This window comes from Neovison vison, chromosome 3 (assembly GCF_020171115.1).
Source record: "Neovison vison isolate M4711 chromosome 3, ASM_NN_V1, whole genome shotgun sequence".
In the NCBI taxonomy this organism is placed as follows: Eukaryota; Metazoa; Chordata; class Mammalia; order Carnivora; family Mustelidae; genus Neogale; species Neogale vison.
The window spans coordinates 161874019-161899595 of record NC_058093.1 but is presented as its reverse complement, the minus strand read 5'-3'; the positions used below and the strand labels follow the sequence as shown (position 1 = coordinate 161899595).

At 35.9% G+C, this 25577-nt stretch overlaps 1 protein-coding gene across 4 annotated transcripts in view; it reads right to left on the bottom strand.

Moving 5' to 3' along the window:
• Positions 1 to 25577, bottom strand: part of NOL4 (nucleolar protein 4) — a 402455-nt gene that overhangs the window by 43459 nt on the left and 333419 nt on the right. For all 4 annotated transcript variants that reach the window (XM_044243197.1, XM_044243198.1, XM_044243199.1 and 1 more), the window contains one exon: positions 11855 to 12035. In XM_044243197.1, the coding sequence (XP_044099132.1) occupies positions 11855 to 12035 (181 nt within the window). The remainder of the gene's footprint in view (positions 1 to 11854; positions 12036 to 25577) is intronic.

The following is a 25577-nucleotide window of genomic DNA, read 5'->3' as shown; positions in this document are numbered from 1 at the left end:
GTGAATTTTCTTGGGATGTCTAGATCAAACTATTTGGTAGACAACTGGATATAAAATCTGAAGCTTGGGGTAAAGCCAGGGTGAGGTATGCCATTTTTGGTGTATTTTGGGCTCACCACTGAGCAGTGTGCAGAACAAGAGGATTAAAGGGACAATGGTGGGATACGGTAGGAAAACCCCAGTATGGAGGGCACGAGTAGAAAAAAGAAAGCCCAGGAATGCAGAAAGAGAAGAATTATCGGAGGTGCAAAGTGAAAGGTGAGTGTATTATCAGGGAAGCCAAGAGAGTGGATGTTTCAAGGGTCTACTAATCAACAGATATGAATATACTCAAGAAGTCTGGTATGTAAAGAGCAAAAATCATCTGTAGTTTGACAATACATGGACTCATGAGTAAACTTGTCCTGACCAGTTTCAGCAAAATAATGGGAGAGAAGCCAGCTATAGTGGATTGAAGAGTGAAGGGCAGATGAGAAGTGAAGACCGTGCATGAATAGAAGCACTCCTCTGAAAATTTCAGGGGACAAGTGATGCTTCAGAATGTTGATGCTGAGGGCAGCACTATCCATACACAAAGTCAGTCACATCACGATCAATGAGCTCTAGAATGGTAGTGAAACTTACGGCCAAGCTTTCTTAGACTCATAATTATAGCTTCTGATCCAAAGCATCTTTATGGCCAACAACTCTGAATGTGAGTGAGGAGCAAAGAAGATAATAGATGTAAAGATTCAGGCAAACTAGAAATTGCCATACAAATGTTAGTTATTATGGTCATTATTACTACAATTTGGTCTTGTTAAATTTCGATCTGTAAATCAGCCCAGTTTATATCAGAGTTGAAAAACAAATTGAAAAGTCTGCCCAATGGAGTTTGTGGAGAGGAAACATCAGTAGTTAACTTATGCATTATGCATATAATTTAGACTCAAGAGATCCAATGGATAACTGCAGCAAACTACAATTGCCCTCTTTAGACAGCTCAGTGTGAACTTCCTGATAGAAAGAAAGCATTCCAAAGTCCTGTGTAATTGGATGTGATAATAACGGGAGGATTGGCTGCTTGCTTGCTTCTCATTTCAGTTTGATAATTTGAATAAATTCTTTATACAAATTGTAACTGCTGTCATTTTGATAACACTCCAACTTGAGAATTTGGATTGTTGGGTGCAGACCCTTGCCAGTGCTAAACAAATGGAGGTTGGCTAACAAAGGATCTGAAGGGCACCCTTTCCTTGCTAACAAGTCTGCAACAGCAGCAAGCTTTTCCTACTGCTACTGTATTCAAAATTAAGCAGAGGGTAAAGCTTCTTAGACTCTTCTTTCACCCACAGAATCTTCAAACTGTTTAGTCTTTCTTCTTCTGATTCTTTTGCTTTATTTAAAATCAATCCTTACCCCTGCCATTCAATATACGTAAGTAATTCTCTTTGCACCTTTTCCTCTTTTGGCGCCAAGTGTTCTATTTTTTAAAACATTTATTATTCATTAAGCCAGTATGGTTGAGTACTTCTATTTATACGGGAGATATAATAGTGCTCATGACAGAGATTCTGCTTTCAAGGAGTATATATCTATTTAGGGAAAGTATCTGAAAACCTATCTCATGATTCAATGGGACAAGTGTTAGAATAGAGACATAAGCGGGAGAATAATTACTCTTCTAAAGGATGGAAGGGTGGTGAGGTACAGTAAGGTTTCCCTGTGGATGTATTATTTAATCAAAATCTTAAAAGATTCTGATATTTAGACAAGAAGAGGGAGAATATTTTATCTCATTTTGATCTCTAAATTTCTTGAAGTCAGTGATTCTGCCTTACTCAACTTTGTTTCTCTCAAGGTGACTGCTATGGACTGAATGTCTGCCTACCTCTCAAAATTCATATATGAAAATCTAATCTCCAGTGTGATTGTATGTGGCGGTAGGACCCTTGGAAGGTAGTTAGTTGTCAGGGAGGAACCGTCAGAAATGGGAGGAGTGCCTTTATCAGAGAAGCCCCATTCCTTTCCCTGTGCAGGGACCCAGGGAAAAGGCAGCCAGGAAGCAGGTTCTCACCAGATACCAAATCTGCCAGCTCCATGATCTTGGACTCCATAACCTCCAGAATGCTGAGTAATAAAGGTTTGTTGTTTAAGCCCCCCACTATATGGTATTTTTGTTATGACAGCCCAAATAAATTACAAAAGAAATTAAAGTGATTTGAAAATGAGACCCCAAACTCCTAAGTCTTTGGACTCTTTAAGTCCAAATGCCATTAAGGTATCCTTTCTCATTCTTCAGCCCTCCTGTTCTTTTTGGAACATAGCACAATCTACAGGGTTCATGTTCTTGTAAAAGGTTTTATGACCATCGATTCTCCTTAAATTACTTAATGATTTAAATTCTTATTGTCTTTATCTGCTTACAAGTTCACGTGTGTAGCTAACCTACCTTGTTCTCTTGAAAGTTGCTGCTCTGTTCTGCACTTTTCAGAAGATCTCTACAAATCCTAAAATCAAGAATTCTCCAACTGAGAGTAACTGGAGTTGTCAGCCATCAGAGAAAATGGCATCTCATATAATGCTAAATCTTTTGCTATGTCCTTTTTAGCTCTCAAGATTTATGTATATGTATACAGTTTCTTTCCCCACAACTCCAAATCTGTTACAGGGAATGACTATTCTGAGGTCTTCAAAGTGAAGAAATAAGCTAAAGATAATGCCATTTTTAAAAGTCAGAATGTTTGGGGTTTCCAGATTTTATGAAGAAAGTCCCCAAATAAAGGAAATCGTGGGCCTGATCCAATCAAGCTGCCTTTCTGTGATTAAAACAAGCAAAGACTAGACACTATCAAAATAGCAGTAGCCATTACCAGTATTATAGGTAGGATGTGTTTTTGCGAAAAAAAAAAAAAATGTTATTTAGAGCTCCTTCACAACCTGAAATTAACCATTTGCCTAGCTACCATTGCTGTAGCCAAAGTTATTTTTCTAATGTGAGGTAGAGAAATTCTCTTTGGTTTAAGCCTGAAGCTGTTATTTGCCAAGACTCATCTTTTGCTTCTTCTTCCCCCACCCTCTTTTTTCCCCTTAAACACCATTACACACATCCCAAAGCCAACGCTCAAAGAAAGCCACCCATTTTAAATTTGTTGCATGTCATACTAGTTATTCTGCTACTATTGTTTCTTTGCTTTGGAACACAGGCTGAATTGTTCAAAGTTGTTCTTTACTGGGTTCTTAAGAAATTGCTGTACAAAAACCAAAAGACATATTAATCCAATAACCAGAAAGTCAGCCTGCGTGACCTTGAGCAAGTCACCTTACTTTCCTGGTCTGTTTCTTTAGTCATAGGCTTTTAAAAATTAAGAGGTTGCTATCAAATTATTTTCTCAAGTCCCTTTAGGCCTATCATTCTATGATAGGTTTACTGGGGGTTAACTTCCAGACAGGTAAACCTCATGATACTACCACAGTACCTTCATTAAACTGCCAATTTATAATACCTGCTTTCTAATCATGTATATGGCTGCATACTTAGAACCTATACCAGATTTCCTATGTGGCTTCTGAGTAGAAATGAGCAATAAAATTGAAGAATGGATACCAATGTATTGTGATTACATATGTATGTACATGTGTGTAGGGGTGTGTAGTGTGTGTGTGTCCACACATTGTGGTACCCGTTTCAAAGGACAAACTCACAATGCTATGAAAATTATGACTATATTTTATCTAGACTTGGAAGTAAGGATTTAAAAGATGAGTGATAAATGAGGGACATGGGGTGAAAAGGGCACATCAAAGAAAAGTTCATGTGGGTTTAGCCATAGAAGTGTTTTCGATAATGAAGTGATGCAATCAGATTTTTCTTTTCTTAAAAATTATGTTAATGACACAAAATGGGATCAGGAGGGAGACAAACCATAAGACACTCTTAATCTCACAAAACAAACTGAGGGTTGCTGTGGGGGGGTTTTGTGGAGAGGGTGGTTGGGTTATGGACATTGGGGATGGTATGTGATATGGTGAGTGCTGTGAAGTGTGTAAGCCTGACAATTCACAAACCTGTACCCCTGGGGCAAATAATACATTATATGTTAATAAAAATAATTAATAAAAAATTATTTTGGTTCCTATGTGGAGAATGGGTTGAAGGGCAAGAAAAATTTTGGTGCCCTGCTCGTTAATAATTCACAGCAAAATTTTCCTTTAAATTTAAATTTCCTAAAATTTCTTAAATGATTGGCAGTTGCCCGAAGTTCTCTCCTCTCTCCTCAAAAACCTCGAAATATTCTCACTTGTGTCTTCAGTCTTATCCTTCTTTGTATATATTATCTTTCTTCCCACCAGTAACTGTCTGCATTTTTTATGGAAACATGGTGCTTCTTCCAATTTGTTCAATAAAGTCAAAAGAGCAAAGTGGAGCATAAAACACGTGTAGCCCGTTGGATCCGGAGCTCAGAAGACTCCCCTGCTTTGTGTAATGCTCTGTTATCACCATCTTGATATTCTTACCTTTTAAATAAGAAATGCTACATTTTCACTTAGCACTGGGTTCCCAAATTACACAGCCATTTATGGAGCAAAGATAAATTATTTTGGTTGTCCTTGAGTAGAGGTGAGCAATATTCGGTTGCCCTATATTCTTTTATACATCTCTTCCATGTCTAAAATTTTGCCCATTTCTCTTCATTTTTAGTAACAACATGACATCACAGAAATAAATAGTATTGGGCAAAATAGACGTAGGACATTACTAGAGATAAAGAGGTGTTTTACAATAATTAGTCAATCCATCAATAAAATATAACAATATAAATAGTAAATATGACTACTGGCAAAGTCCCCCAAAAAATGAATCAAAACTATTAGAAACAAGGGCAAAATAAATAATTCAATAATAGTAGTTGGAGATTTCAATAACCTTCTTTTAATAATGGATATAATAATTAGGCAGATGATCAACAAGATCATAGAAAACATGGACAACATTATAAACCAACTAGACCTAACACAGAATTACAAATACCCAACCATCAACTTCAGAATACACATCCTTTTTAGGAACACATGGGACATTCTCTAGGGTGGATCACACTCTAGGTCATAAAAAAGCTTCAATTAATTTGAAAGGATTGAAATATATAAAGTGTGTTTTCCAATCACAATGGAATAAAATTAGAAATTACATAAATTTGAGAAATTCACAAATATGAGGAGAATTCACAATTAAACAACATAATCCTAAATAACCTGTGGGTCAAATAAGAAGTGACAAAGGAAATTAGAAAACACACTTTAAGGTGAAGGAAAACAGAAACAATATACCAAAACCTATGTGATGTAGATAAAACAATGCTTAGAAGGGAATTTATAGCTGTAAATAACTACATATGAAAAAAAAGGGCTTCAAACAATTGTCTTAACTTTTCAGCTTAAGACTGGAAAAAAAGGACCAATTGAACTTAATGTAAGCAAAATGAAGGGAATAATAAATGTGGGAGTAACAATTAATGAAATAGAAAATAGAAAAATACAGAAAATAAAAGAAGCCAAAGGTCTTCCTTTGAAAAGATGAAGCAAAATGACAAGTCTTTAGTGAGAGTCACCAAGAACGGGGAGAACCATGACTAGAATCAGAAATTACAAGTAAAAGGTATTCAAATTGCCAAAGAAGTCAAACTCTCTCCCTTCATGATAACTTGATACTTTATGTGGAAAACCCATGAGACTCCACCCTAAATTACTAGAACGCATACAGCAATTCAGAAATGTGACAGGATACAAATCAATGCACAGAAATCAGTTGCTTTCTTATACAATAACAATGAAACTGTAAAAGGGAAATTAGAGAATCAATTCCATTTACAATAATACCCAAAACCAAGGGATACCTTGGAATAAACCTAGCCAAAGAGGTAAAGGATCCATACTCGAGGAACTATAGAACACTCACGAAAGAAACAGAAGACACAAAAAGATGGAAAAACATTCCATGCTTATGGCTCAGAAGAATAAACATAGTTAAAATGCCTATGCTGCCCAGAGAAGTCTATACTTTCAATGTCATCTCAATCAAAATATCATCATCATTTTTCATGGTGCTGGAACAAACAATCCCAAAATCTGTATGGAACAAGAGAAGACCCGAATCACCAAGGAAATGTTGAAAAAGAAAAACAAATCTGGGGGCATCACGTTGTATTACAAAGCTGTGATCACCAGGACAGCATGGTACTGGCACAAAAACAGACACATAGACCAATGGAACAGAGGGGAGAGCCCAAAGATGGACCCTCAACTCTATGGTTAAATAATCTTCAACAAAGCAGCAAAAAATATCCAGTGGAAAAAAGACAGTCTCTTCAATAAATGGTGCTGGAAAAATTAGACAGCTATATACAGAAGAATGAAACTCGATCATTCTCTTGCACCATACACAAAGATAAACTCAAAATGGATGAAAGACCCCAATGTGAGGCAGCAATCCATCAAAATCCTAGAGAAGAACAGAGGCAGTAACCTCTTCGACATCGGCCACAGCAACTTCTTTTAAGACATGTCTCCAAAGGCAAGGGAAACAAAAGTGAAAATGAACTTTTGGGACTTCATCAAGATAAAGAGCTTCTGTACAGCAAAGAAAATGGTCAACAAAACAAAGAGGCAACCCATGAAATGGGAGAAGATAGTCGCAAATGACACTACAGACAAAGGACTGATATCCGAGATCTATAAAGAACTTTTCAAACTCAACGCCCAAAAAATATAATCAAGTCAAAAAACAGACAGAAGACAGGAACAGACACTTCTCCAATGAAGACATACAAATAGCTAACAGACACATGAAAAAATGTTCATTGCCATTATCCATCAAGGAAATTAAAATCAAAACTACATTAAGGTACCACCTTATGCCAGTTAGAATGGCAAAAATTGACAAAACAAGAAACAACCGATGTTGGAGAGGATGTTGGTGGGAATATAAGGTGGTGCAGCCACTTTGGCAAACAGTGTGGAGATTCCTCAAAAATTAAAAATAGAGCTACACTATGACCTTGCAATTGCACCACTGGGTATTTACCACAAAGATACAGATGTAGAGAAAAGCAGGTCCATATGTACCCTAATGTTCAAAGCAGCAATGTCCATAATAACCAAACTGTGGAAAGAGCTGAGATGCCCTTCAACAGATAAATGGATAAAGAAGATGTGGTCCATAAATACAATGGAATATTATGCAGATGGATACCCAACTTCTGCATCAACATGGATGGGACTGGAAGAGATTATGCTGAGTGAAATGTAAGAAGAGACAGTCAACTATCATATGGTTTCACTTACTTGTGGAATGTAAGGAATAACAGGGAAGACATTAGGAGAAGGTAAGGAAATGTGAATTGGAGGAAACTGGAGGGGAAGACGAATTGTGAGAGACTGTGGACATGGTGGGTGGGGGGATCCATGAGCCTGGTTGTGGGTCTTAAGGAAGGCACATATTGCACGGAGCACTGGGTGTTATACTGTAACACCCAGTGTTCCAGTGATCATGGAACACCACATCAAAAACTAATGATGTAATGTATGGTAACTAACATAACATAACAAAAATCAATAAACAAAAACAAAACAAAAATAGAGAACAAACTGGTGGTTACTAAAGGGGAGGTGGATGGAGGGATAGGAGAAATAGATGAAGGGGATTAAGAATATGCATTTCTTGATGAGCATTGAGTAATACATAAAATTACTCTATTGTACATCTGAAAGTAACATGCCACTGTATGTTAAGTAAACTGGAATTAAAATTTTAAAAAAAGAAATTACAAAGGGAGCATCACTACCAACCTTATGAAAACAAAGGATTATAAAGGAATCCTAAGAACTTTGTCAATAAATTAGATGACTAAGTTGAAATGGACACATTTCTGGATATACACAACTACCTAAACTGACTTAAGAAGAAACTGACAATATAAGCAGACCTATAACAAGAGACTGGGTTAGTGATCAAAAACCCCTCAGAAAAACCCAGATACAGATATCACCACTCCTGAATTCTACCAAACATTTAAAGAATTAATAGCATTACTTTACAACTCCTCCAAACATAGAAAAATATAGAATACTATTTTAAGGAAAACATTCTATCTACAATAGCATCACAGAAGGAAACAGCCATAAAAGAAGTACAAAGCTTGTACTATAAATATTACAAGTCATAGTTAAGAAAAATGTTTAAAGACTGATAACAAATGAAAAGACATCTCATATTCAGTCTGTTATTTTCTCAAAATGTTAATCATGGAGTTACCATGTGAATGAACCAATAAACCAGCAATTCCACTTCTACGTATATACCCAAAAGAATCATAACATATATAACACAAACTTGTACATAAATGTTTATAGCATTTTTCATAGTAACCCCAAAGTGAGAAAAATCCAAGTTCCCATCAATTGAATGGCTAAACAAAACATGGCATAGCCACAGCATAGAACATTATTTGACAATAAAAAAGAATGAAGTATTGATTCATACTGTAATATAGATGAACCTTTAGAAGAGCTTGCTAGAGGCACCTGGGTGGCTCAGTGAGTTAAAGCCTCTGCCTTCGGCCCAGGTCATGATCCCAGGGTCCTGGAATCGAGCCCCACATTGGGCTCTCTGCTCAGCGGGGAAACTGCTTTCTCCTCTATCTCTGCCTGCCTCTCTGCCTACTTGTGATCTCTGTCTGTCAAATAAATAAATAAAATCTTAAAAAAAATAAAAATAAAAGAACTTGCTAAATGGAATATACCCAACATAAAAACCATTTATTGTATGATTCACCCATTAAACAAAATGTCCAGAATAGGAGTGTCTCTGGAGAGAACTTGATTAGTTCTTACCAGAGGCTCTTGCATAGTTCAGCATTTGCTCCCTTCCACAGTTAGCTTAGTGGTTTACAGCGTGTCAGAAGGCCTGTGCTCAAATCCTGGCTCCTCCCTCTATTGAGGAGGGACCTTAGGAAAGTTACTCACTGTCTGAGCCTCACAAAATGGGTTTCAATCACATTAGGGAAAAAAGAAAGTAGTGCCTAAGTATTTTTTTTTTTAAGTTGGGGCAAGTTCAATTTTATAAAATTTTTCCATAAAATTGCAAACAGATCTCAGAGGACTGTGTAAGGAATAAATGGAAATTACATGATGCACCACAAGGATTCAGTAAAGTGATCAGTATTACTATTACTTGATGTTAAATAAGTTACTTTAATAAATAAACAAATGACTATTTAAGTCTAAAAAACAGTTTCTGTCAATTAAATCTACAGTCAATACTTTTCCCCTAAATGTTTTGATTTGGTGGTTGAGTTCTGAACTACCTATCAGTTCTTATTCCCCATGTCAAATATTTTTAAAGAATTGTTAGTTTACAGCTTTATTGGCTAAAGGAATGCTCAGCTTTTATGTTGTCCCTTTCTGGCATTGAACTTTCTCATTCCTGCTGATTTGCTGTCTAAATACAAATAACACTTGAAAACAACTGAGAAGGCTCATTAGCTTTGGAAAAACTGATTATACACTTGAAAATTTGTTTCTTCTCAAAATAAGAGACTTTCTTTTTTTCTCCCTTCTACTTGAGGCTCCCCTCTTTTGATTTGGAGGCAACTAATTCAGACTAAAGCCAGTGATCCTGTCCTTAGGGCACTTTTAATTTCAAAGCAGACCAAAGATCCAGCCCCAGCTTTCCAGAGTCACCCCTGAACACACTCAGAGCATATTTCCAATATTACACAGGTAAGTGATTTTCTAGAGTATATACTCCTTTGACATTAATAAAGCAATTCCTTCCCCAATATATTCAAAGCCCACGAAGGTTATTTCAAATATTCAAATTAAAATTTGTCTTTATTTCTAGGCATTTTTTAGTAGAAAATATCTCACTGATACTACCAATTCAAATACGAGATTAAAGAGTTTTTGTTAGAACGCATTGCTTTTACATCTAGATCTGCTTTGCCTCCTGCTAAAAATTCCAACTTTCACTGACATCAACATAATTATAAATTTGCTTTAAACCACAATGCACAAACAGTCCCAAAATAATAATATGATTACTGGAAATAGTTTAAGGTTTTATGACAGACTTACATGCTGTGGAGTCAAATTATGGTTTCTGAAATCACTTGGAAAATTTCCTCTGTGTGGGGGCTATGCCAACCACTCATTAAACAGATAAAGTTCATTTGCATCATTTTTCTGTCACTATCAGGAATCCGTAAAGTCAGTTTCATTTATAATTATGTATTTAAATTGTTCAAAGTTAAATTTATAAAACAAAATGTAAAAACCAAGTATACTTACAATTCCAGCTTACATTCCTTTCCCCAGACATTCTCCCCCATTCCTGCCTCTATGTAAACTTTTTTTAATTATATAAATCCTCCTTTAATGAATCTTAGCATACTATAGGTACTTTTCAGCATTTGGAATGCATAAAGAGATTTTTTTTATCACTTTTTATATCACCATGTTACTATCTTGTTTGGATGCACTTGAGATGAATCAACTAACCTTCAGTTGATAGACATTTTTATTAGTAATCCTTTTTCTTGCATTTATAAATAACACTACAATAAATAGCCTTTTGCATATATGTCTCTTTGTATGTTTGTCCATATGTCTTTAAGATAAATTCCTAACAAGAGATTCCGCAAGAGATTGCTGGACTGAGTGATAAATGTGTATTTAATTTTTCTAGATACTTCCAATTTCCACCCCAACTTTTTGCATTTCTATAAGCTATGCATGAGACTCCTCATTTCCCTCACAGCCTTGTCAAAAGAGTATTGTGTTAATATTTCAATTGTTGCTTATCTGTATTTCTCTTATTAGGAGTGGGGTTAAGTAACTTTACCCATATTTAAGGGATATTTGCATTGTTTTCTTTGAGAACTATGTATTCATTTACTAGCCTTATTTTTTAATATATAGTTTGGGAATTTCTTTCTTCTTAGAAGAACTTCAGGCACTGGCTTATTAACCTTCTGTAGTGTAGATGGCTAATAATTTTCCCAGTTTATCATTTATTTTTTGCTTTGTGTATACTGTTTTGGTTTTTTTTGTTTTGTTTTGTTTTGTTTTTTTTGTTTGTTTTTGTTTTTTTGTTTTTTTTTGTCATACAAAAGTGTGTGTGTGAAATGGAGCTTATTTTTTCCCCTGGATTTTAAGTAGACTTTACAAAAACTTTCCTACAACCCAGTTATATGAAATTCACCCACATATTTTATTCCTTTTATATGACACATTTGGAAATCCCTTTGGAATATAAACTCAAGAAATTCCTAAAAGTTTTACCAAGCGTGAGCCCGTCTGAGCCGGCTTCAGCACCCCACTCACGGCAGGTGGAGGCTGGAGAGCCGCAGTTGTTTCTTTGAGTCGTTTCCGTTCGTCTGTTCTTAGGTATAATGACTAGTTGAGTTTTATCAAGTCAGTAAGGTTCCTGCTGCCTCAGATTTTCCAAATTAAAAACCTCTTTGAACGTTGAGAAAATGGGTCATTATTCTTGAGGAATAGCACATTACAGCTGGGGGGGAGAGGAGAATGTCTAACTATCTGGTTAGAAAAAATCAGCTATTTCTCCAGCTGAGCCTTTTTGAGTGTGAAACATCCATTATTCAGCTGCATAATCGCGCCCCTCCTTTCGGAGACCCCCAACAGAACACAGAGCTATCCCTGCGGGGATACCAGGGTGACACATGAAACGGCCACGGGTTTCGCCGATGGGCACTTACTCTTGCTCATCCCACTAAGTTCATATTTTCCTCTCGAATTTAGAGAATCTGCTAGCCCCAAACGGACAGAAAAAGCACGGTAAATAGTAAAGACTCACCACTACTGGATGCGTCATTGAGATTGAGCAGGCCCCCGCCGAGCCCTCGGTAGCTATGGTAACTGTAGGTTCCGTTTCCGTTGATGTACAGCACCTCCTGCGAGCCGGACACCGCCGAGGAGGAGTATGTGGCCTGGGCCGCCTCCGGCTTACACTGCTTGTCGGCCGCCGCGGATTCGTCCTGCAAGGACATCAGCATTTACATGACGTCTTACGTCACAACGCTAGTCCACCTGCACCAGGGCGCGCTCAGCGTTATCGTGACGTCTTACGTCACAGCGCTAGTCCACCTGCACCAGGGCGCGTTCAGCGTTATCTACAAGTCTGCACTAACAGGAAAGAAACGTCTATGGTCAACATTATTAAGTCAGCACATAGGCACATTTTCCACAACTTGGCTAAACCAACAAACAAGGAAAGCAAAGTGACAATGGGAGACAGACTGGAGGTGGAACAATTTGCACTTTCCAACTGAACTGAAAATGACATGGAGAGAGCTGGTGGGGAGAGCGACCTAGATGTCCACAGACAGATGAACAAAGAAAGAAAATACGGTATAGAACGACAGCGGAATATTATTCAGCCGTAACAGAGGAAGGAAATCCTGACATTCTTTTTTTCTTTTCCCCAAGTTTTATTTATTTATTTGACACAGAGAGAAACAGAGATCTTACAAGCAGGCAGAGAGAGATGGGGAGGCAGGCTCTCTGCTAAGCGGAGAGCCCGATGTGAGGCTTGAGCCCAGGACACCAGATCATGACCTGAGCCAAAGGCAAAGGCTTAACCCAGTGAGCCACCCAGGTGCCCCAAATCCTGACATTCTACAGCGTGGATGAATCTTGAGGACATAATGCTAAGCGAAATGAGTCCATCACAAAAAAAGAGAAATTTTGCATGATTGTACTGAAGCAGTCAAACGCACAGAACAGAAAGTTGGAGGGTGGAGGCAAGGGGCCAGGGGAGGGCGCAGTGGGAGCCAGGGAATGGTTCAATGGGTGTAGTTTCAGTCTTGCAGGAATGGCGGAGGGTGTGGGGGGGAGGTGGTGTTTCTAGGGAGTCTGTGCACAGCAACATGCGTATGGTTGACAATATTGTACTGTACACTAGGAAATCATTGGGAGGGTGAATTTTATGTTAAAAAATAGAAAAAAAAAACTAGGCTTAAAAAACACATGAAGAGAAATCACAATTTGTAGAAAAACCTTTGCAAAGCTGACTTTCTTAAAATCTTTTTTTTTTCAGCCTGTGACTGCCTGCCCTCCACCCCTGCTCCCCTTCCCTCCCTCCCTCTTTATTTCGTGATTATAGCAAAACTGATTGCATGCTGACTCCACACTAGACCCATTTCATATAACAGCCTAAAAAACCTGAATAAACCAGAGCCTTTACACTTGTTTTTCCTTTCTTAAGCTACTCTAGTGTCTGCAAACTGTGAATCAAAACTTCTTACCATGTCAAGTCGTAAAGAACAATGAAATTAAAATCTGTAATAAATTGTATGTATTTTCACTAGTAAAACAGGTTGACTTGCTCTTCAGCTGTGAGTTTATAAAGTCTAAAATATATACAGTATATATGACTTTACTTGCCCACTGTATTCTTCGTATTTTCTTTTCTTTTTTTAAATAAGAAAGAATTATAAACAGATCCATAGTGAATGCCTAGGAGTGTTTTTTGTCATAATCAGAAGTATTTCACAACTTTTAAATTTAAGTTTAGAGAAATAGAGTAACTTTCAAATACATTTTTTTAAAGATTTTATTTATTTATTTGAGAGAGAATGGGTGAGAGAGAGCACGAGAGAGGAGAAGGTCAGAAGGAGAAGCAGACTCCCCAAGGAGCTGGGAGCCCGAGGCGGGACGAGATCCCAGAAGTCTGGGATCATGACCTGAGCTGAAGGCAGTCGCTCAACCAACTGAGCCACCCAGGCACCCCAAATACATTTTTAAAAGGCACCAAGTACTAGAAAAAGAGGACACATGGAATAAAGAAAAATAAAATAAATAAATAAAAAATAAAAATAGAATAAAAAAGCATCACCACAGCTATCAGAATTGCGAAACTATGATTTTGTTCTTTTTAAAAATCTTTTCATCTCTGATCTATCAACTCTGACCATTACACTTAGACATATAATCTGTGAGCATTTCATCCTTTCATTTCTAGGTAAGAAAGATTTCATAATAAATGGAAAAAAGTCCTCTGTATAAACTGAACTAAAAATAAGAATTTGCCCAGCATTACCTTTAAAAACAAAAAACAAATGCAAACTGACTGAAATTGGTATATGAACTGGAATATCTCATTGTAATTCTCTCTTGCCATTTAAACCCTGGTAATCCCTGGGGGGGGGGGGGCGAATTACTTCAGAATAACACTTTCCTGGAGAAACTTCACTAAAGAAGAGACCGAGATAGAATCCAATATTTTATTTTTGTATCACTGCTCTACTATTTAGACTAGGAAGTCACAAAGTTCCAGGCTTTTTTTTTTTTTTTTAATTAGAAAGTTACTTTTTGCTAGTTGAAAGTACCCAAATACAGTGGGTTTTAGAATGGAGATATTGGGCTTTCACCATATTTAGCCCTCAAAGTAGGGACTTATCCTAGAAACATGCCAATAGAGGTAGGTTTTTTTCCTGGTACTACGATATAATATAATATTACGGATAATATGAGAGTTTATTTTTTTCAAAGATTTTATTTATTTACTTGAGGAAGAGAGTGAGCGAGCATGAGCTGGGGGGTAGGGGGAGGTGGGGAACAGAGGGAGAGAGAGAAATAGACTCCCCACTGAGCAGGGAGCCTGAACTCTCGGATCATGACCTGAGCTGAAGGCAAATGCTTAACTGACTAAGCCACCCAAGCACCTCAGATAATATGAGTCTAAATAATCTAAGATATTGAAGAGGATATTTCCAGGAATCTTTTGTTACTGCAAGTATGTGCCATAATAAGTAGGTCTGAGGTAAATAATTATACTAATTATGGTGCTACTGTGAACAAGAATTGTTAATAAAGCAATATTAATGGTACAGGAGCATAGCAACTATTACAATCTTAGAAACTATAACCAACAGCCTATTAAATGACATGTTACAATGACAGATTAAGTGGAAAATGGTCAAATCAATGATGACAGCACCTCATGCAGTGTCCAAAAGTCTTTTATAAAAGTGCAGTGAAATGGTCTCCCATCTAGGAGTGCCAATCTCCTCCCTTCCTGGAGACAGAGGTTATCATTTATATATATATATATATATATACACACATATATGTGTGTATATATATATATATATATATACACATATATATGTATATATACACACACACATATATACACACACATACATATATATACACACAAACATATACATATATATACACACATACACATACATATATACATGCATGTGAATTATATACTATATTTATACACACACACACACACACACACAAAATCCTCCATAGCAGAACAAAGACATGTCTTACATAATCATTCAATTTAAACTTATTAAATTAGGAAGGCTTATCAGATAGGTGAATCCATGATGTTTACCATGGATTTTTTTTATGTTAATGACTTCTATTTTCTCTAAAGAAATAGATTTCAAACTACATTCATGGGACTATAAGGCCTCTTGGGGGAAATGTCTTAGAGTCTTCCTGAGATTATGGAATAAGGAAATATGGATACCCTGTCCTGCCACGTTCTACCTCTTTACACAGACTAGTGGACCTTCTTTGCCTTAGTCTAATTCATAAAATCACCCCATCTAAAGTGCATTTTTATAATAAAACCACTGGGCTATGAAGTATTCTTTCTGTAAAGACATGTAGCCACTGAAACTCTGAAAGAAGGCATAATATTCAATACTTCAAAGCAAATTTAAGGACCGCGGGAAGGGGCTGGCCTCAAACAATTCCACTGCTAGCGTAACTTCTCAGATTCCTTGACTGAAAATAATTTAGGCAACGTGATAAAATTTGAATTTCTAGTTTGGCAAAATGGGTGGCTCTTCTGAACATCCCAGTCTATTTTTCTGTGTTTGGAAAATGAAAATAAGATACACTCACAGGAGAGGAGTTTCTTAATGATGAATAAAAAGAGAGAAGGCATTGTCTCCACAATATTTGCTTATTGATTCTTTGTATGCTAGAATTAATTTGTATTACTAAACATGCTATTTTTAAAATTTGCCTTAGTCTTTCATTATTAACTGTTATTCCAAACCACAGTAACTGCATGGAACAGGCAGATAATTAATTCCATTAATAATCAAAACAGGCCTTGTAGGGAGTCATTTGTGTTCAAACACAGATTTGCATTATTAATGTTCTTGGCAGGCCACTATATATTGAGAAAGAAAACATATGAAGTCCCAATAAAATCTGATCTGTAGTATTTTGGGGGCAAAACTTTAATATAAGTTAATTCACATTTTTCTTTTGAATGATCACTGTTATTGGTTTCGAAGAGGCATAGATTTTAATAATATAAAAAATAAATATTCCCTAGAGTCACATTTTATCTCTGTAAGCAACTTTTAATAATCATTATTTCCCAAACTTCTCAAGACTGACAGCATGCCCGCTGGGTTGCTATAAAGCTTATTTTTAAAAGAAGATAATATTAATAGGTTACAAGACTGCATAGCTAGGCAATGAAATAAATTTTACTCATCAACAATCATACAAAATCCTATCCTGGCTTTTATGAGACATAGTTCAAATTTTCTTTAAAAAATTCCATAAAAATAAGATCACATCAGCAATTTAATGACCACCAGCTGTGCACTAGATAATGCACTGTTGTTTTGATTCAGATTTCTTTGATTAAAAATATACTACGAATTAAAGAAATACTCAGTTACTTCTGTAGGTAGGCTCTGGCCTTATCAATAAATATAGCCTTGATGTATATAAATATGTATTTAATATTTAGCTTGTAACATATACTACAGAATACTGTAGTAATATTTAGGCTTGTAGTAGGATGTGTGATTACTTATGGATGGAGGGCAAGATTAAGAATCATTTTAAAGAGTTGACATTGTCACAGTCTTTGAGAAGACTGGTTTGTATACTTTTGTACCTTAACCTCAGAAACTGGACAGGGTTGAACTTGAATTTGCGGAACCTGATCTGGTACTTGGGCTATATACATTGAATTCCTAAGTGCAGATGCCTAAGGAATCCTTAACTCAAGAGCCTTAGACACTTTCTCTGTAAAAATGAAATTTGATTGATTCCACTCAAATTTTTGACAATAGATTTCAAAAATTTTTTTTGCATGGAAAATGTTTCATTGCCTTTATTATATCTCCCAAGAATTACAGTTTTTCTTGGACTATAGCTTCTGCCATCTATTAAGTATACGTTGTGCTTTCATAAAGTTTTCTCTATAATTAGAAAACTCCAATAAAATTTACTGCTGTATTCAATAATCCAGATACCTTCATTCTTTTTGTCTTTTACCTTACACTGTTAGAGCAACTGGAGTTTGCAAGGCAATGTTGCATCAACAGTGAGTTATATTTTTAGCTTATCATCGAGGTGGTCAGGGAACGAGTGATTCACCTTTTGCCACAGACCTCAAAGAAGCTTCTCACTGCGAAATAGCAAACACAGGGATAATTTAGGTGTAAGTTTGCTGAGCTTTCTAGACAATTGTTACAAGATGTCTCCTATCTTTACATGTTCTCTGCAGTCTATATGACAGAAGTATTTTTACTTAAGTGACTGCTCATAAATGTCTCCTTTGCTTTATTAGTATAGATGGGGTGAGGGAGTACAATTTATTTCACATGTAACTACTGGATAAGATGCCTACTTTCTAAAAGCTTCTCTTCTTCCACTTGATAGCAAGTGTTCTAGAACTAAGTACATTGCTAAGAGTTTCCATGGAAATTCATAAAAGATCTGAGAGAACCGGAACTTCCATTTAAACTGCTTTACTGCTGAGAACAAAACAACACAGTCTGCACTTAAAGTAAATGCACTCATCACTTGAGATGATGAGAAGTGATTGATGATGCTGTCAACACTTTCTCTCTCTCTCTCTCTCTCTCTCTCACACACACACACACACACACACACACAGAGTAATATTCAGGAAGTCTTCTCTTTCTTTCAGTTAGGAATATTCCATATTGTCTCCTCCCTTGTTGGCCATACAAATAATTAAGATAATCAACACAGAAGACAATTTTATGCAAAGATGATCCCAAATCCACTAAGATAATAAGGAAAACATCTCTTGATCAAATACAAGTCACCTAGTGATAAGAAGTGAAATAACAGAGAAGCTAGATTGTGTTTCTGACTTGAGAAACTGAAACCAGGAGATAGCTGTTACCTATATGTCTGTCAAACTCTCAGAAGCCTAGATTATTACATTAACTCCCTTGTAACATAATTTTATACATACTCCTATGATTTTGTAAACAATATAGATTTGAGAACTACTGGCTTAAATAAAACTATAAAGTAAATATGGTCCCTGACCTGGTAAGTACAGATACATGGTTGGAAAAAAGTAACCAAGTTATATTGCAAAGTCAGCTCCTCTAAAATCCTTCCTGATGTCCTTAAAGGTTTATTATCAAAAATGAAAATACAGACTTAGCATTTAAAAATTTCAACATTAAGGGTAACACGCTATTTACTTATTGACCAAAAAAATTGAATTTAAAAAAATAAATGTAATTTTCTACAGATTTCTAACACACAATTTTGAGTTCCTTTGTTAATAGGACCAAAATGAAAATTTAAGGGCAACATCCTTTTGAGGCTCTAAAATTGGATGGCAGTTATAAACTTTTTGGTTAGTGATTTTATATGATATGTAATATTCTTGACCTCAGAAAAAATCAATTTTAACAAACCAATACCAAATTGGTATATTAAACACTAAATTGTAATGCATTTTGGAGATAAAAACTATTTTTTCCTAATCATGATATTTTTGCTTCTCCTGAGGTTTTTTTTGTTGTTGTTTTAATATTTTTTAAATCTAGGGGCACCTGGGTGGCTCAGTTGGTTAAGCAGCTGGCTCCAGCTCAGGTCATGATCCTGGGATCCAGCCCCACTTTGGGCTTCCTGCTCAGCAGGGACTTTGCCTCCCCCTCTCTTTTGTCCCCTTCCCCCACAAATGGGATCTCTCACTCTCTCTCTCAAGTAAATAAAATCTTTCCAAAAAAATAAATAAAAATTTACATTTATAGCAATTCAAAACATCTTTAAAACCATACCTTTATTTGCAATTTGGGCTCTATTGAGTAAGAAAAAAGAAAGGAACTTTCTTAGATTATTTTTTTCTTCGTCCCCTTTCACATAATATTCTGTTTGGGTAACACAGTTGCATTGTTCTTCCTGGGGATTCCGTGACAGGCCTAGTGTTAGATATTACCTATATAACTGTCACCTTCAAATTCTTACTCCTAATATCAACCTTCCCTCTGAGGCTCATGCCTGAGTAACAGGAAATTCAGGTATGTCACATTTAATATCTTGAAATTAAATTTATGTTTTCTTTCTTCCAGATACCTCTTGCAAACATTTTTAATTAACAAAACAAAACAAAACAAAAAAAACCAATAGCTGTTCTATCACCAGTGTATCTTGCTCTGGCTAATGCATTACACCAAGAATTTTTCTTCTCCTATACTAGACTTCTCTCAGTCAAACAACACAGAAGTCCTCTAAGCATCATCTCGGCAATGATCCTCAATGGCATACATCTGTGAAGCCCCCACTGAGAATACATAATTCAGAGCCCCATAATCCCTCCTTTGGGCTAATGTGATAACCCTCTGGCCAGTGTTTCTCCCTTCAAATCTTGTCCACATCTTCTGAAGACTATATATATTTTTAAATTTAATTTAATTAACATATAATAGGTGATTTGTTTCAGGGGTACATGTCTGTGATTCATCAGTCTTACACAACTCCCAACACTCACCACAACACATACCCTCCCCAATGTCCATCACCCAACCATCCCATCCCCCACTCTCCCTCAGCTCCAGCAGTCCTCTGTTTCCTGAGATTAAGAGTCTCATGGTTTTGTCTCCTTCTCTGGTTTTATCTTGTTTCATTTTTTCCTCTTCCCTACGATTCTCTGTCCTGTTTCTTAAATTCCGCATATCAGTGCAATCACATAATTGTCTTTCTCAGATTGATTTATTTTGCTTAGCATAATACCTATCTTTTAAAATCATTATCATGTTGCTTTCTCTTTGAAAACTTTGAGATTTCTTTTTTTCTTGGAGAATAAAACTTAAAAGTTCCTGGCTTCCAAAGCTCTTCAGAGTTGGAGAATAATCTTGGCAGTCACATTTTCTGTCACTTCCTCTTATAACACTCTATCCTCTGGTCATAACTTACACTGGGGAAAAAAAAAAATCTGAGCAGTGTAGTATTCTGAGCCATCTAAATGTCCCAAAAGGGCATCAATATATAGAAAATTTCTCATATTTTTTTTTATCAAAAAAAATCAGCTCCTGGTTTCATTGATCTGTTCTATGGTTCAGTTTCTATATCATTTATTTCTGCTCTAATCTTTATTATTTACTTCAGCTGGTTTTAGATTTTGTTTGTATATGTTATATCTGATGATGGTTTGTCATTTAATTTTTAATCTTTTTTCCAACATTTTTAACATATGTATCTAATGTTGAATAACAAATTAAATTTTTTTCTTAAAGGATTTTTTTAAAGTTTCTTAAAAGTTTTTAGTTTTTTTTTTTTTTTACTTTTGTGTGAAATCAAAAAGTGTTATATAAATAAAGCAAGTTTAGATATGGCTTTCATCAAACTAAGAACTAAAAAATATCTTCCCTTTTCACACCCTTACTAACCTAAATTCCAGGATAACAAAATATTTTTTCTCCCTAAATCTCTAATACATCTGCCAACCACCCTTAAACAAAAGAAACAGGTCTTATTTATCTAAAATTCTTGTACTTCTCCAATATACAATTATGTTTATGGGAAAAATGCAAGAAAAGCAAATAGAGACTAAAAGATATTATAGGAGAGAGAACAAAGACCTCAACTGTGTGCAAATGGGTTGTTCAGTTCTCAGATTGTTATAGACAGAAAGACCTTGAACTAAATACAGAAGATGGGAAGTCCAAAAAAAATGTCAAGACAATTATAGACTAACAATTAGAAATTTCCCTCAAGGCAAGAACCTACACGATAGCTATGTTAGAATCTTTAGCTATAAAAATATTACAGCTATAGTAATTCAGAACAAATAAATATTATAGTTGCAAATAAATATATTAATAAAAATTAAGTTATATTATAGAACAAATAAATATTATCGTTAACCATTAACTACTATATAGGAATCCCATTAACATGATGATGTCAGAAGAGTGAGGTTAACTTTGTGCAGCAGCCATCTAGAGTATAATGTTGGACAGCCTGAAGAGGTGCACTGTTCTACCTACAGTGTAATAAAGTCTGGGATACACAAAGTTATTGGCAGTTATCAATTCTAGCCTGATACTTATTTTATTTTGTCCACATAGAACATCTATTTATTACTGGCTAATGCTAAAATAAACTAAGAGATATTAATGCTGTTGTGACTAACATTTTAGTTCAAATCACATACAAAACACATGCTACTTTAAAAGATACATGAAGAGTAACGAACTTTCTTTTCATTCTTTTTCATTTCATTTCAGGAAAACACACAGATTTCCTCAAGTACAAGGTTAAGCTACAATTTATGTTAAAACTGTGATTAAATTCCTTGTCACAAACAGCTACATAAGCATAGAGCAACAAAACTCAGGCTGAGTACTTTAAAAGAAACCCCTCAAATACTATGCATTTATCCCTGATGGCAGTCACCCCAAATCTTCTCAGTATGATCCTGGGAGCTTTCATAACTGGCTTAAAAAAATTAGGCTCAACTGGAAAACAGAGATTTGAAAATACAATTAAAGTTTGGCGGGGGGTACTGGCCACAGAACACAATTTTCATCTTTTCACATTTCTTTCTGAGCAAAGAGAGAAACTTGACTAATGATGCTATTTCAACACTGATGTTGGGAGGTAATCACAGATGATTTCAAAATTAGAAACAGGTGTGTCAGCATGGTTGAATGAGCAAAATGAAGAACAATCCCTTCCTAATGTCACTCTACATAATAGATTCCTTAATGGCTACTTTTGATGAACATTATGTTCAATCATATAGTAAACATAATTCCATCTGAATTGTGTATCTTGAAGGAACCACATAATTGAGATCTTAATTCCTACACATTGGAATAAAAGCTTACCAGTTATTATAATTTAATATAATCTGGGTGTAAAAATTACCCATCCATTTTGGTATTTCAAGTATATCAATTATGAAATAGTCAAGCTAAAGTAATTAGAAAAGCCATCAAAATGGTGATGCTGGAGTCACTGAGTCATAATGCTTTTATAATAATGCGAAATTAACTTTTAAAAGGAACATGCATGAGACAACATGAAATGAACTGAAAATAATCTAGTGATGAATTTAATACACATTGGTTAAGCCTGACTATATATGGGTATATATATGCATAAACAATATACAATGTTTTTTGTTAATATTCCTCTCCTGAATAGTACTGTTTCTGTTACTTATAACTCAGTTATGTAAAGTGTTCTGATCTACCATGTTGGCTGTAGTGTAGGGTTTATAGTAAGAAAAGAAATAGCACCATTAGTGTATTTCTTCATATATCACATATAAAATATACAATCTTATTTCCATCTATGATGAAAAATTAATTTGTTGTTCAAGAAGTCACTAATTTTTAGGAGTTCTCTAACTTTTCAAAAATATACACAAGTAACCCCATTAATGTTCTTGAACACTGCATGTATTTGAAGTAGTGGTATTATCTTCCTTAAGATGCTGGATTATGTTATCCTACTCCATAATAAATCTTGGTAAAAATAATATAGTTATATATGCAAAGCTTCTCTTTGTGTCTGCTACTTTCTATGTTGAATTTTCCTGCAAAATCTCAACTGTGTTTATGACTCATCTATCCCTACTACACCAAAGACCTCTAAATCTCAATCTGTAATTAAGACCTTTCCCCGAGTCCAAATTTTCAATCACCTACTGGACATAAATACCTGCGTACCCCATAGGTGCTTCCCAATCAGTATGTCAAAACTGTACGCTTTCTTCTCATACTCTCCCTTCTGTAGCCATAATTTGCTCTGCCTCCTGAAGTCCTGACTTCTATTAATGACACCTCCATCCAGTCTCCTGAGCTAGAGACCAAGGCCATATTGAACAAGCCTGTTTTTGATGACCTCATATGTACAAAACAGGACGAAATCTTACATGATTCTTTAAACAATGTTCTATTGAATATCCTATTTACTGTGCTACACATCCAGCTAGGTGCTGGGGCGACATCAGATAAAATAGATTAGATCCCTGCCCTCACGGGGACCTACTGAGGTATGGGAGGAGGAGAAACTAGGCAAGAGGAACACAAGAAGGCTGTAAGATATAATAAGTCCAGACAGTGTTAACCATTAAAAACGAAAGAAAATAGAGTAATGTTAAAAAAAAAAAAAATGGAGGTGGGTGCCCAAGATGGAAGGCCTTTCTGAGAAAAGTATATAAGCCAATAAGCCAAAAATGATAATTTAAAAAAAAAAGAGGCAGTCATATGAACATACGGGGGAAGTATGTGTGTGACCATTGCACAGAAATCCATCCTGCACTGGATACAAAACATTCTTCATCCCCAAAGATCTCTACGATTCCTCAGATTTTGTTACATAATGTCACATTAAGTATTCACATAGCTTACACTAGAATTTGCCTTACAACAAAACATTTAAACACACATTTTTGCTACTGAACTGAATATTCTCATTCCCCCACCCCCTTCAGAAGTGCTAAGAGAGCTCCCTGGGAGTTGAATCACTATGAAGTTAGCTCCCTTGCTCTCTGGTTGCTGAATTCAGTCAACGGGAAGCCCAGGAAGGATTCAGAGGTGGAGAGATGGGAGTGTGGGCAGTTTTTAACCCCCCGGGCAGCCTCTCCTGCCCTGCTATGCTCTGGTGCAGCTTTGTTGTCCTCCCCTCCCTTGAACCTGGATCCTACCAACCAGTTCCTCCGTCAGGGCTTGGGTTTCGCTCTGGTTCTAACAGTTCCCTTGCAGTTGCTCCTCCAGGCTTCTCCCCTTGCTAGTCTTGCTTCCCCTCCTTGTCTGCATTTCCTTAGGCCACCCCACACCTATGTAAATAGTCCCATTGTTAAATAGTCTTCAATACTCTTTGGCATCTGCTCTGCCTGCCCTGCTGCATCCCAGAATGACACAGTGTTCCCTACTGAACCAACCAGGGAAAGTGAATATTCTTTCTTAACTAAATTTATATTCCCTTGGTATTAAAATGTGTTTTTCTTTCCTGTTGTTTGTACTCCAAGCCACTGTTTCTAACTGGCTAGTATTCTAAGCCACTAACAGTAATTTTCCCCAGATTCTCGCATACATAGACAAAACCCCTTGGAACTTCTTCCATATCATCAAATCCATCCATTGTCCCATCAGTTGTGTATTCCTCCTGGACACTCCTCTCCTGGAACTCTACCTTCTTCTTCTCATCTGCAAAGATTCTTCTCCAAAGGCCTCCGCGTCATAGCGTCACTCCAGATACTCTCCTAGCCTCCACTCCCATTTCTACTTCGGGTCTCCTCTTCTTGGATTCAGTGACTGCTTCCTTGGTTTATGTTCTTGTTTTGGTGGAGAATATTTTCCAGTAACTTTCTGAGAAAGATTATTAGAAGATATATACCAGAAAATGATCTTAAACTACTTTTACCCTTATATTTGATAATTTTGCTGGATATAGAATTGTCTTTAGAATTTTCTAGGTTTTTACTCCCATGTATTTTAGTGTGGAGGACAGTTTTTGTTCAGTGATGTCGTTTGGCTTTCTAACTTTTTATGTGACTTTTTTTTTTTCCTCCGTGAGTATTTAAGATTTTCTTTCCATCTTGTGTGTTCTGAAAATTTCATGGTAATGTGACTAACTCAGATCTTTGCATTTACTGTCCTGACAACTATATGGGCATTCAATCTGGCAGTGCACGTTATTTAGTTCTGAAAGTTTTTTTGTTTTTTATAATTTCTTCATATTTTCTCTTTCTCTTGACTCTAATTAGCCAGATGTTGTCCCTCCTAGATTGATCCTCCTTTTTAAAAAACTTTCTCTTTAATTTTCCATTCTGTGTCTAATTTTTAAAGTTTCTGCATATCTGCATAATTTCCCAAATGATCTTCCAATCCTTAAAACAATTTTGACTATATATTTTTTTATATTCCAAGAGTTTGATTTTGTTTATTGTTCTTTTCCATGTATTCATTTCTTATTTCACAGAAAAACCTTTTTAAAAAATCTGAAATATGGATTATGTTTTGCCTCAGAATTTCCTTCTGTTCTTTGCTTTGCTTCTGAAATCTGGAGCGCTAGGATTCACAGTTATCTTCCTCTCTGGATCCTCAATTTCTAAAGAAGATTTGCCATTTTCTGAATGGAAGAAATTCTTAGGCTATCTCCCTTTTTAGAGCTAAAATGTGAAAAGGGCTTTAGTAGAGATAGAGAGATTTCAGTTTGAAGAATTTATTCTGCCCATTTTCAGTATATGGTTCCTGATATTATACCTGACTTGACAGGGCTTAGAGCTTTTTGCCTTT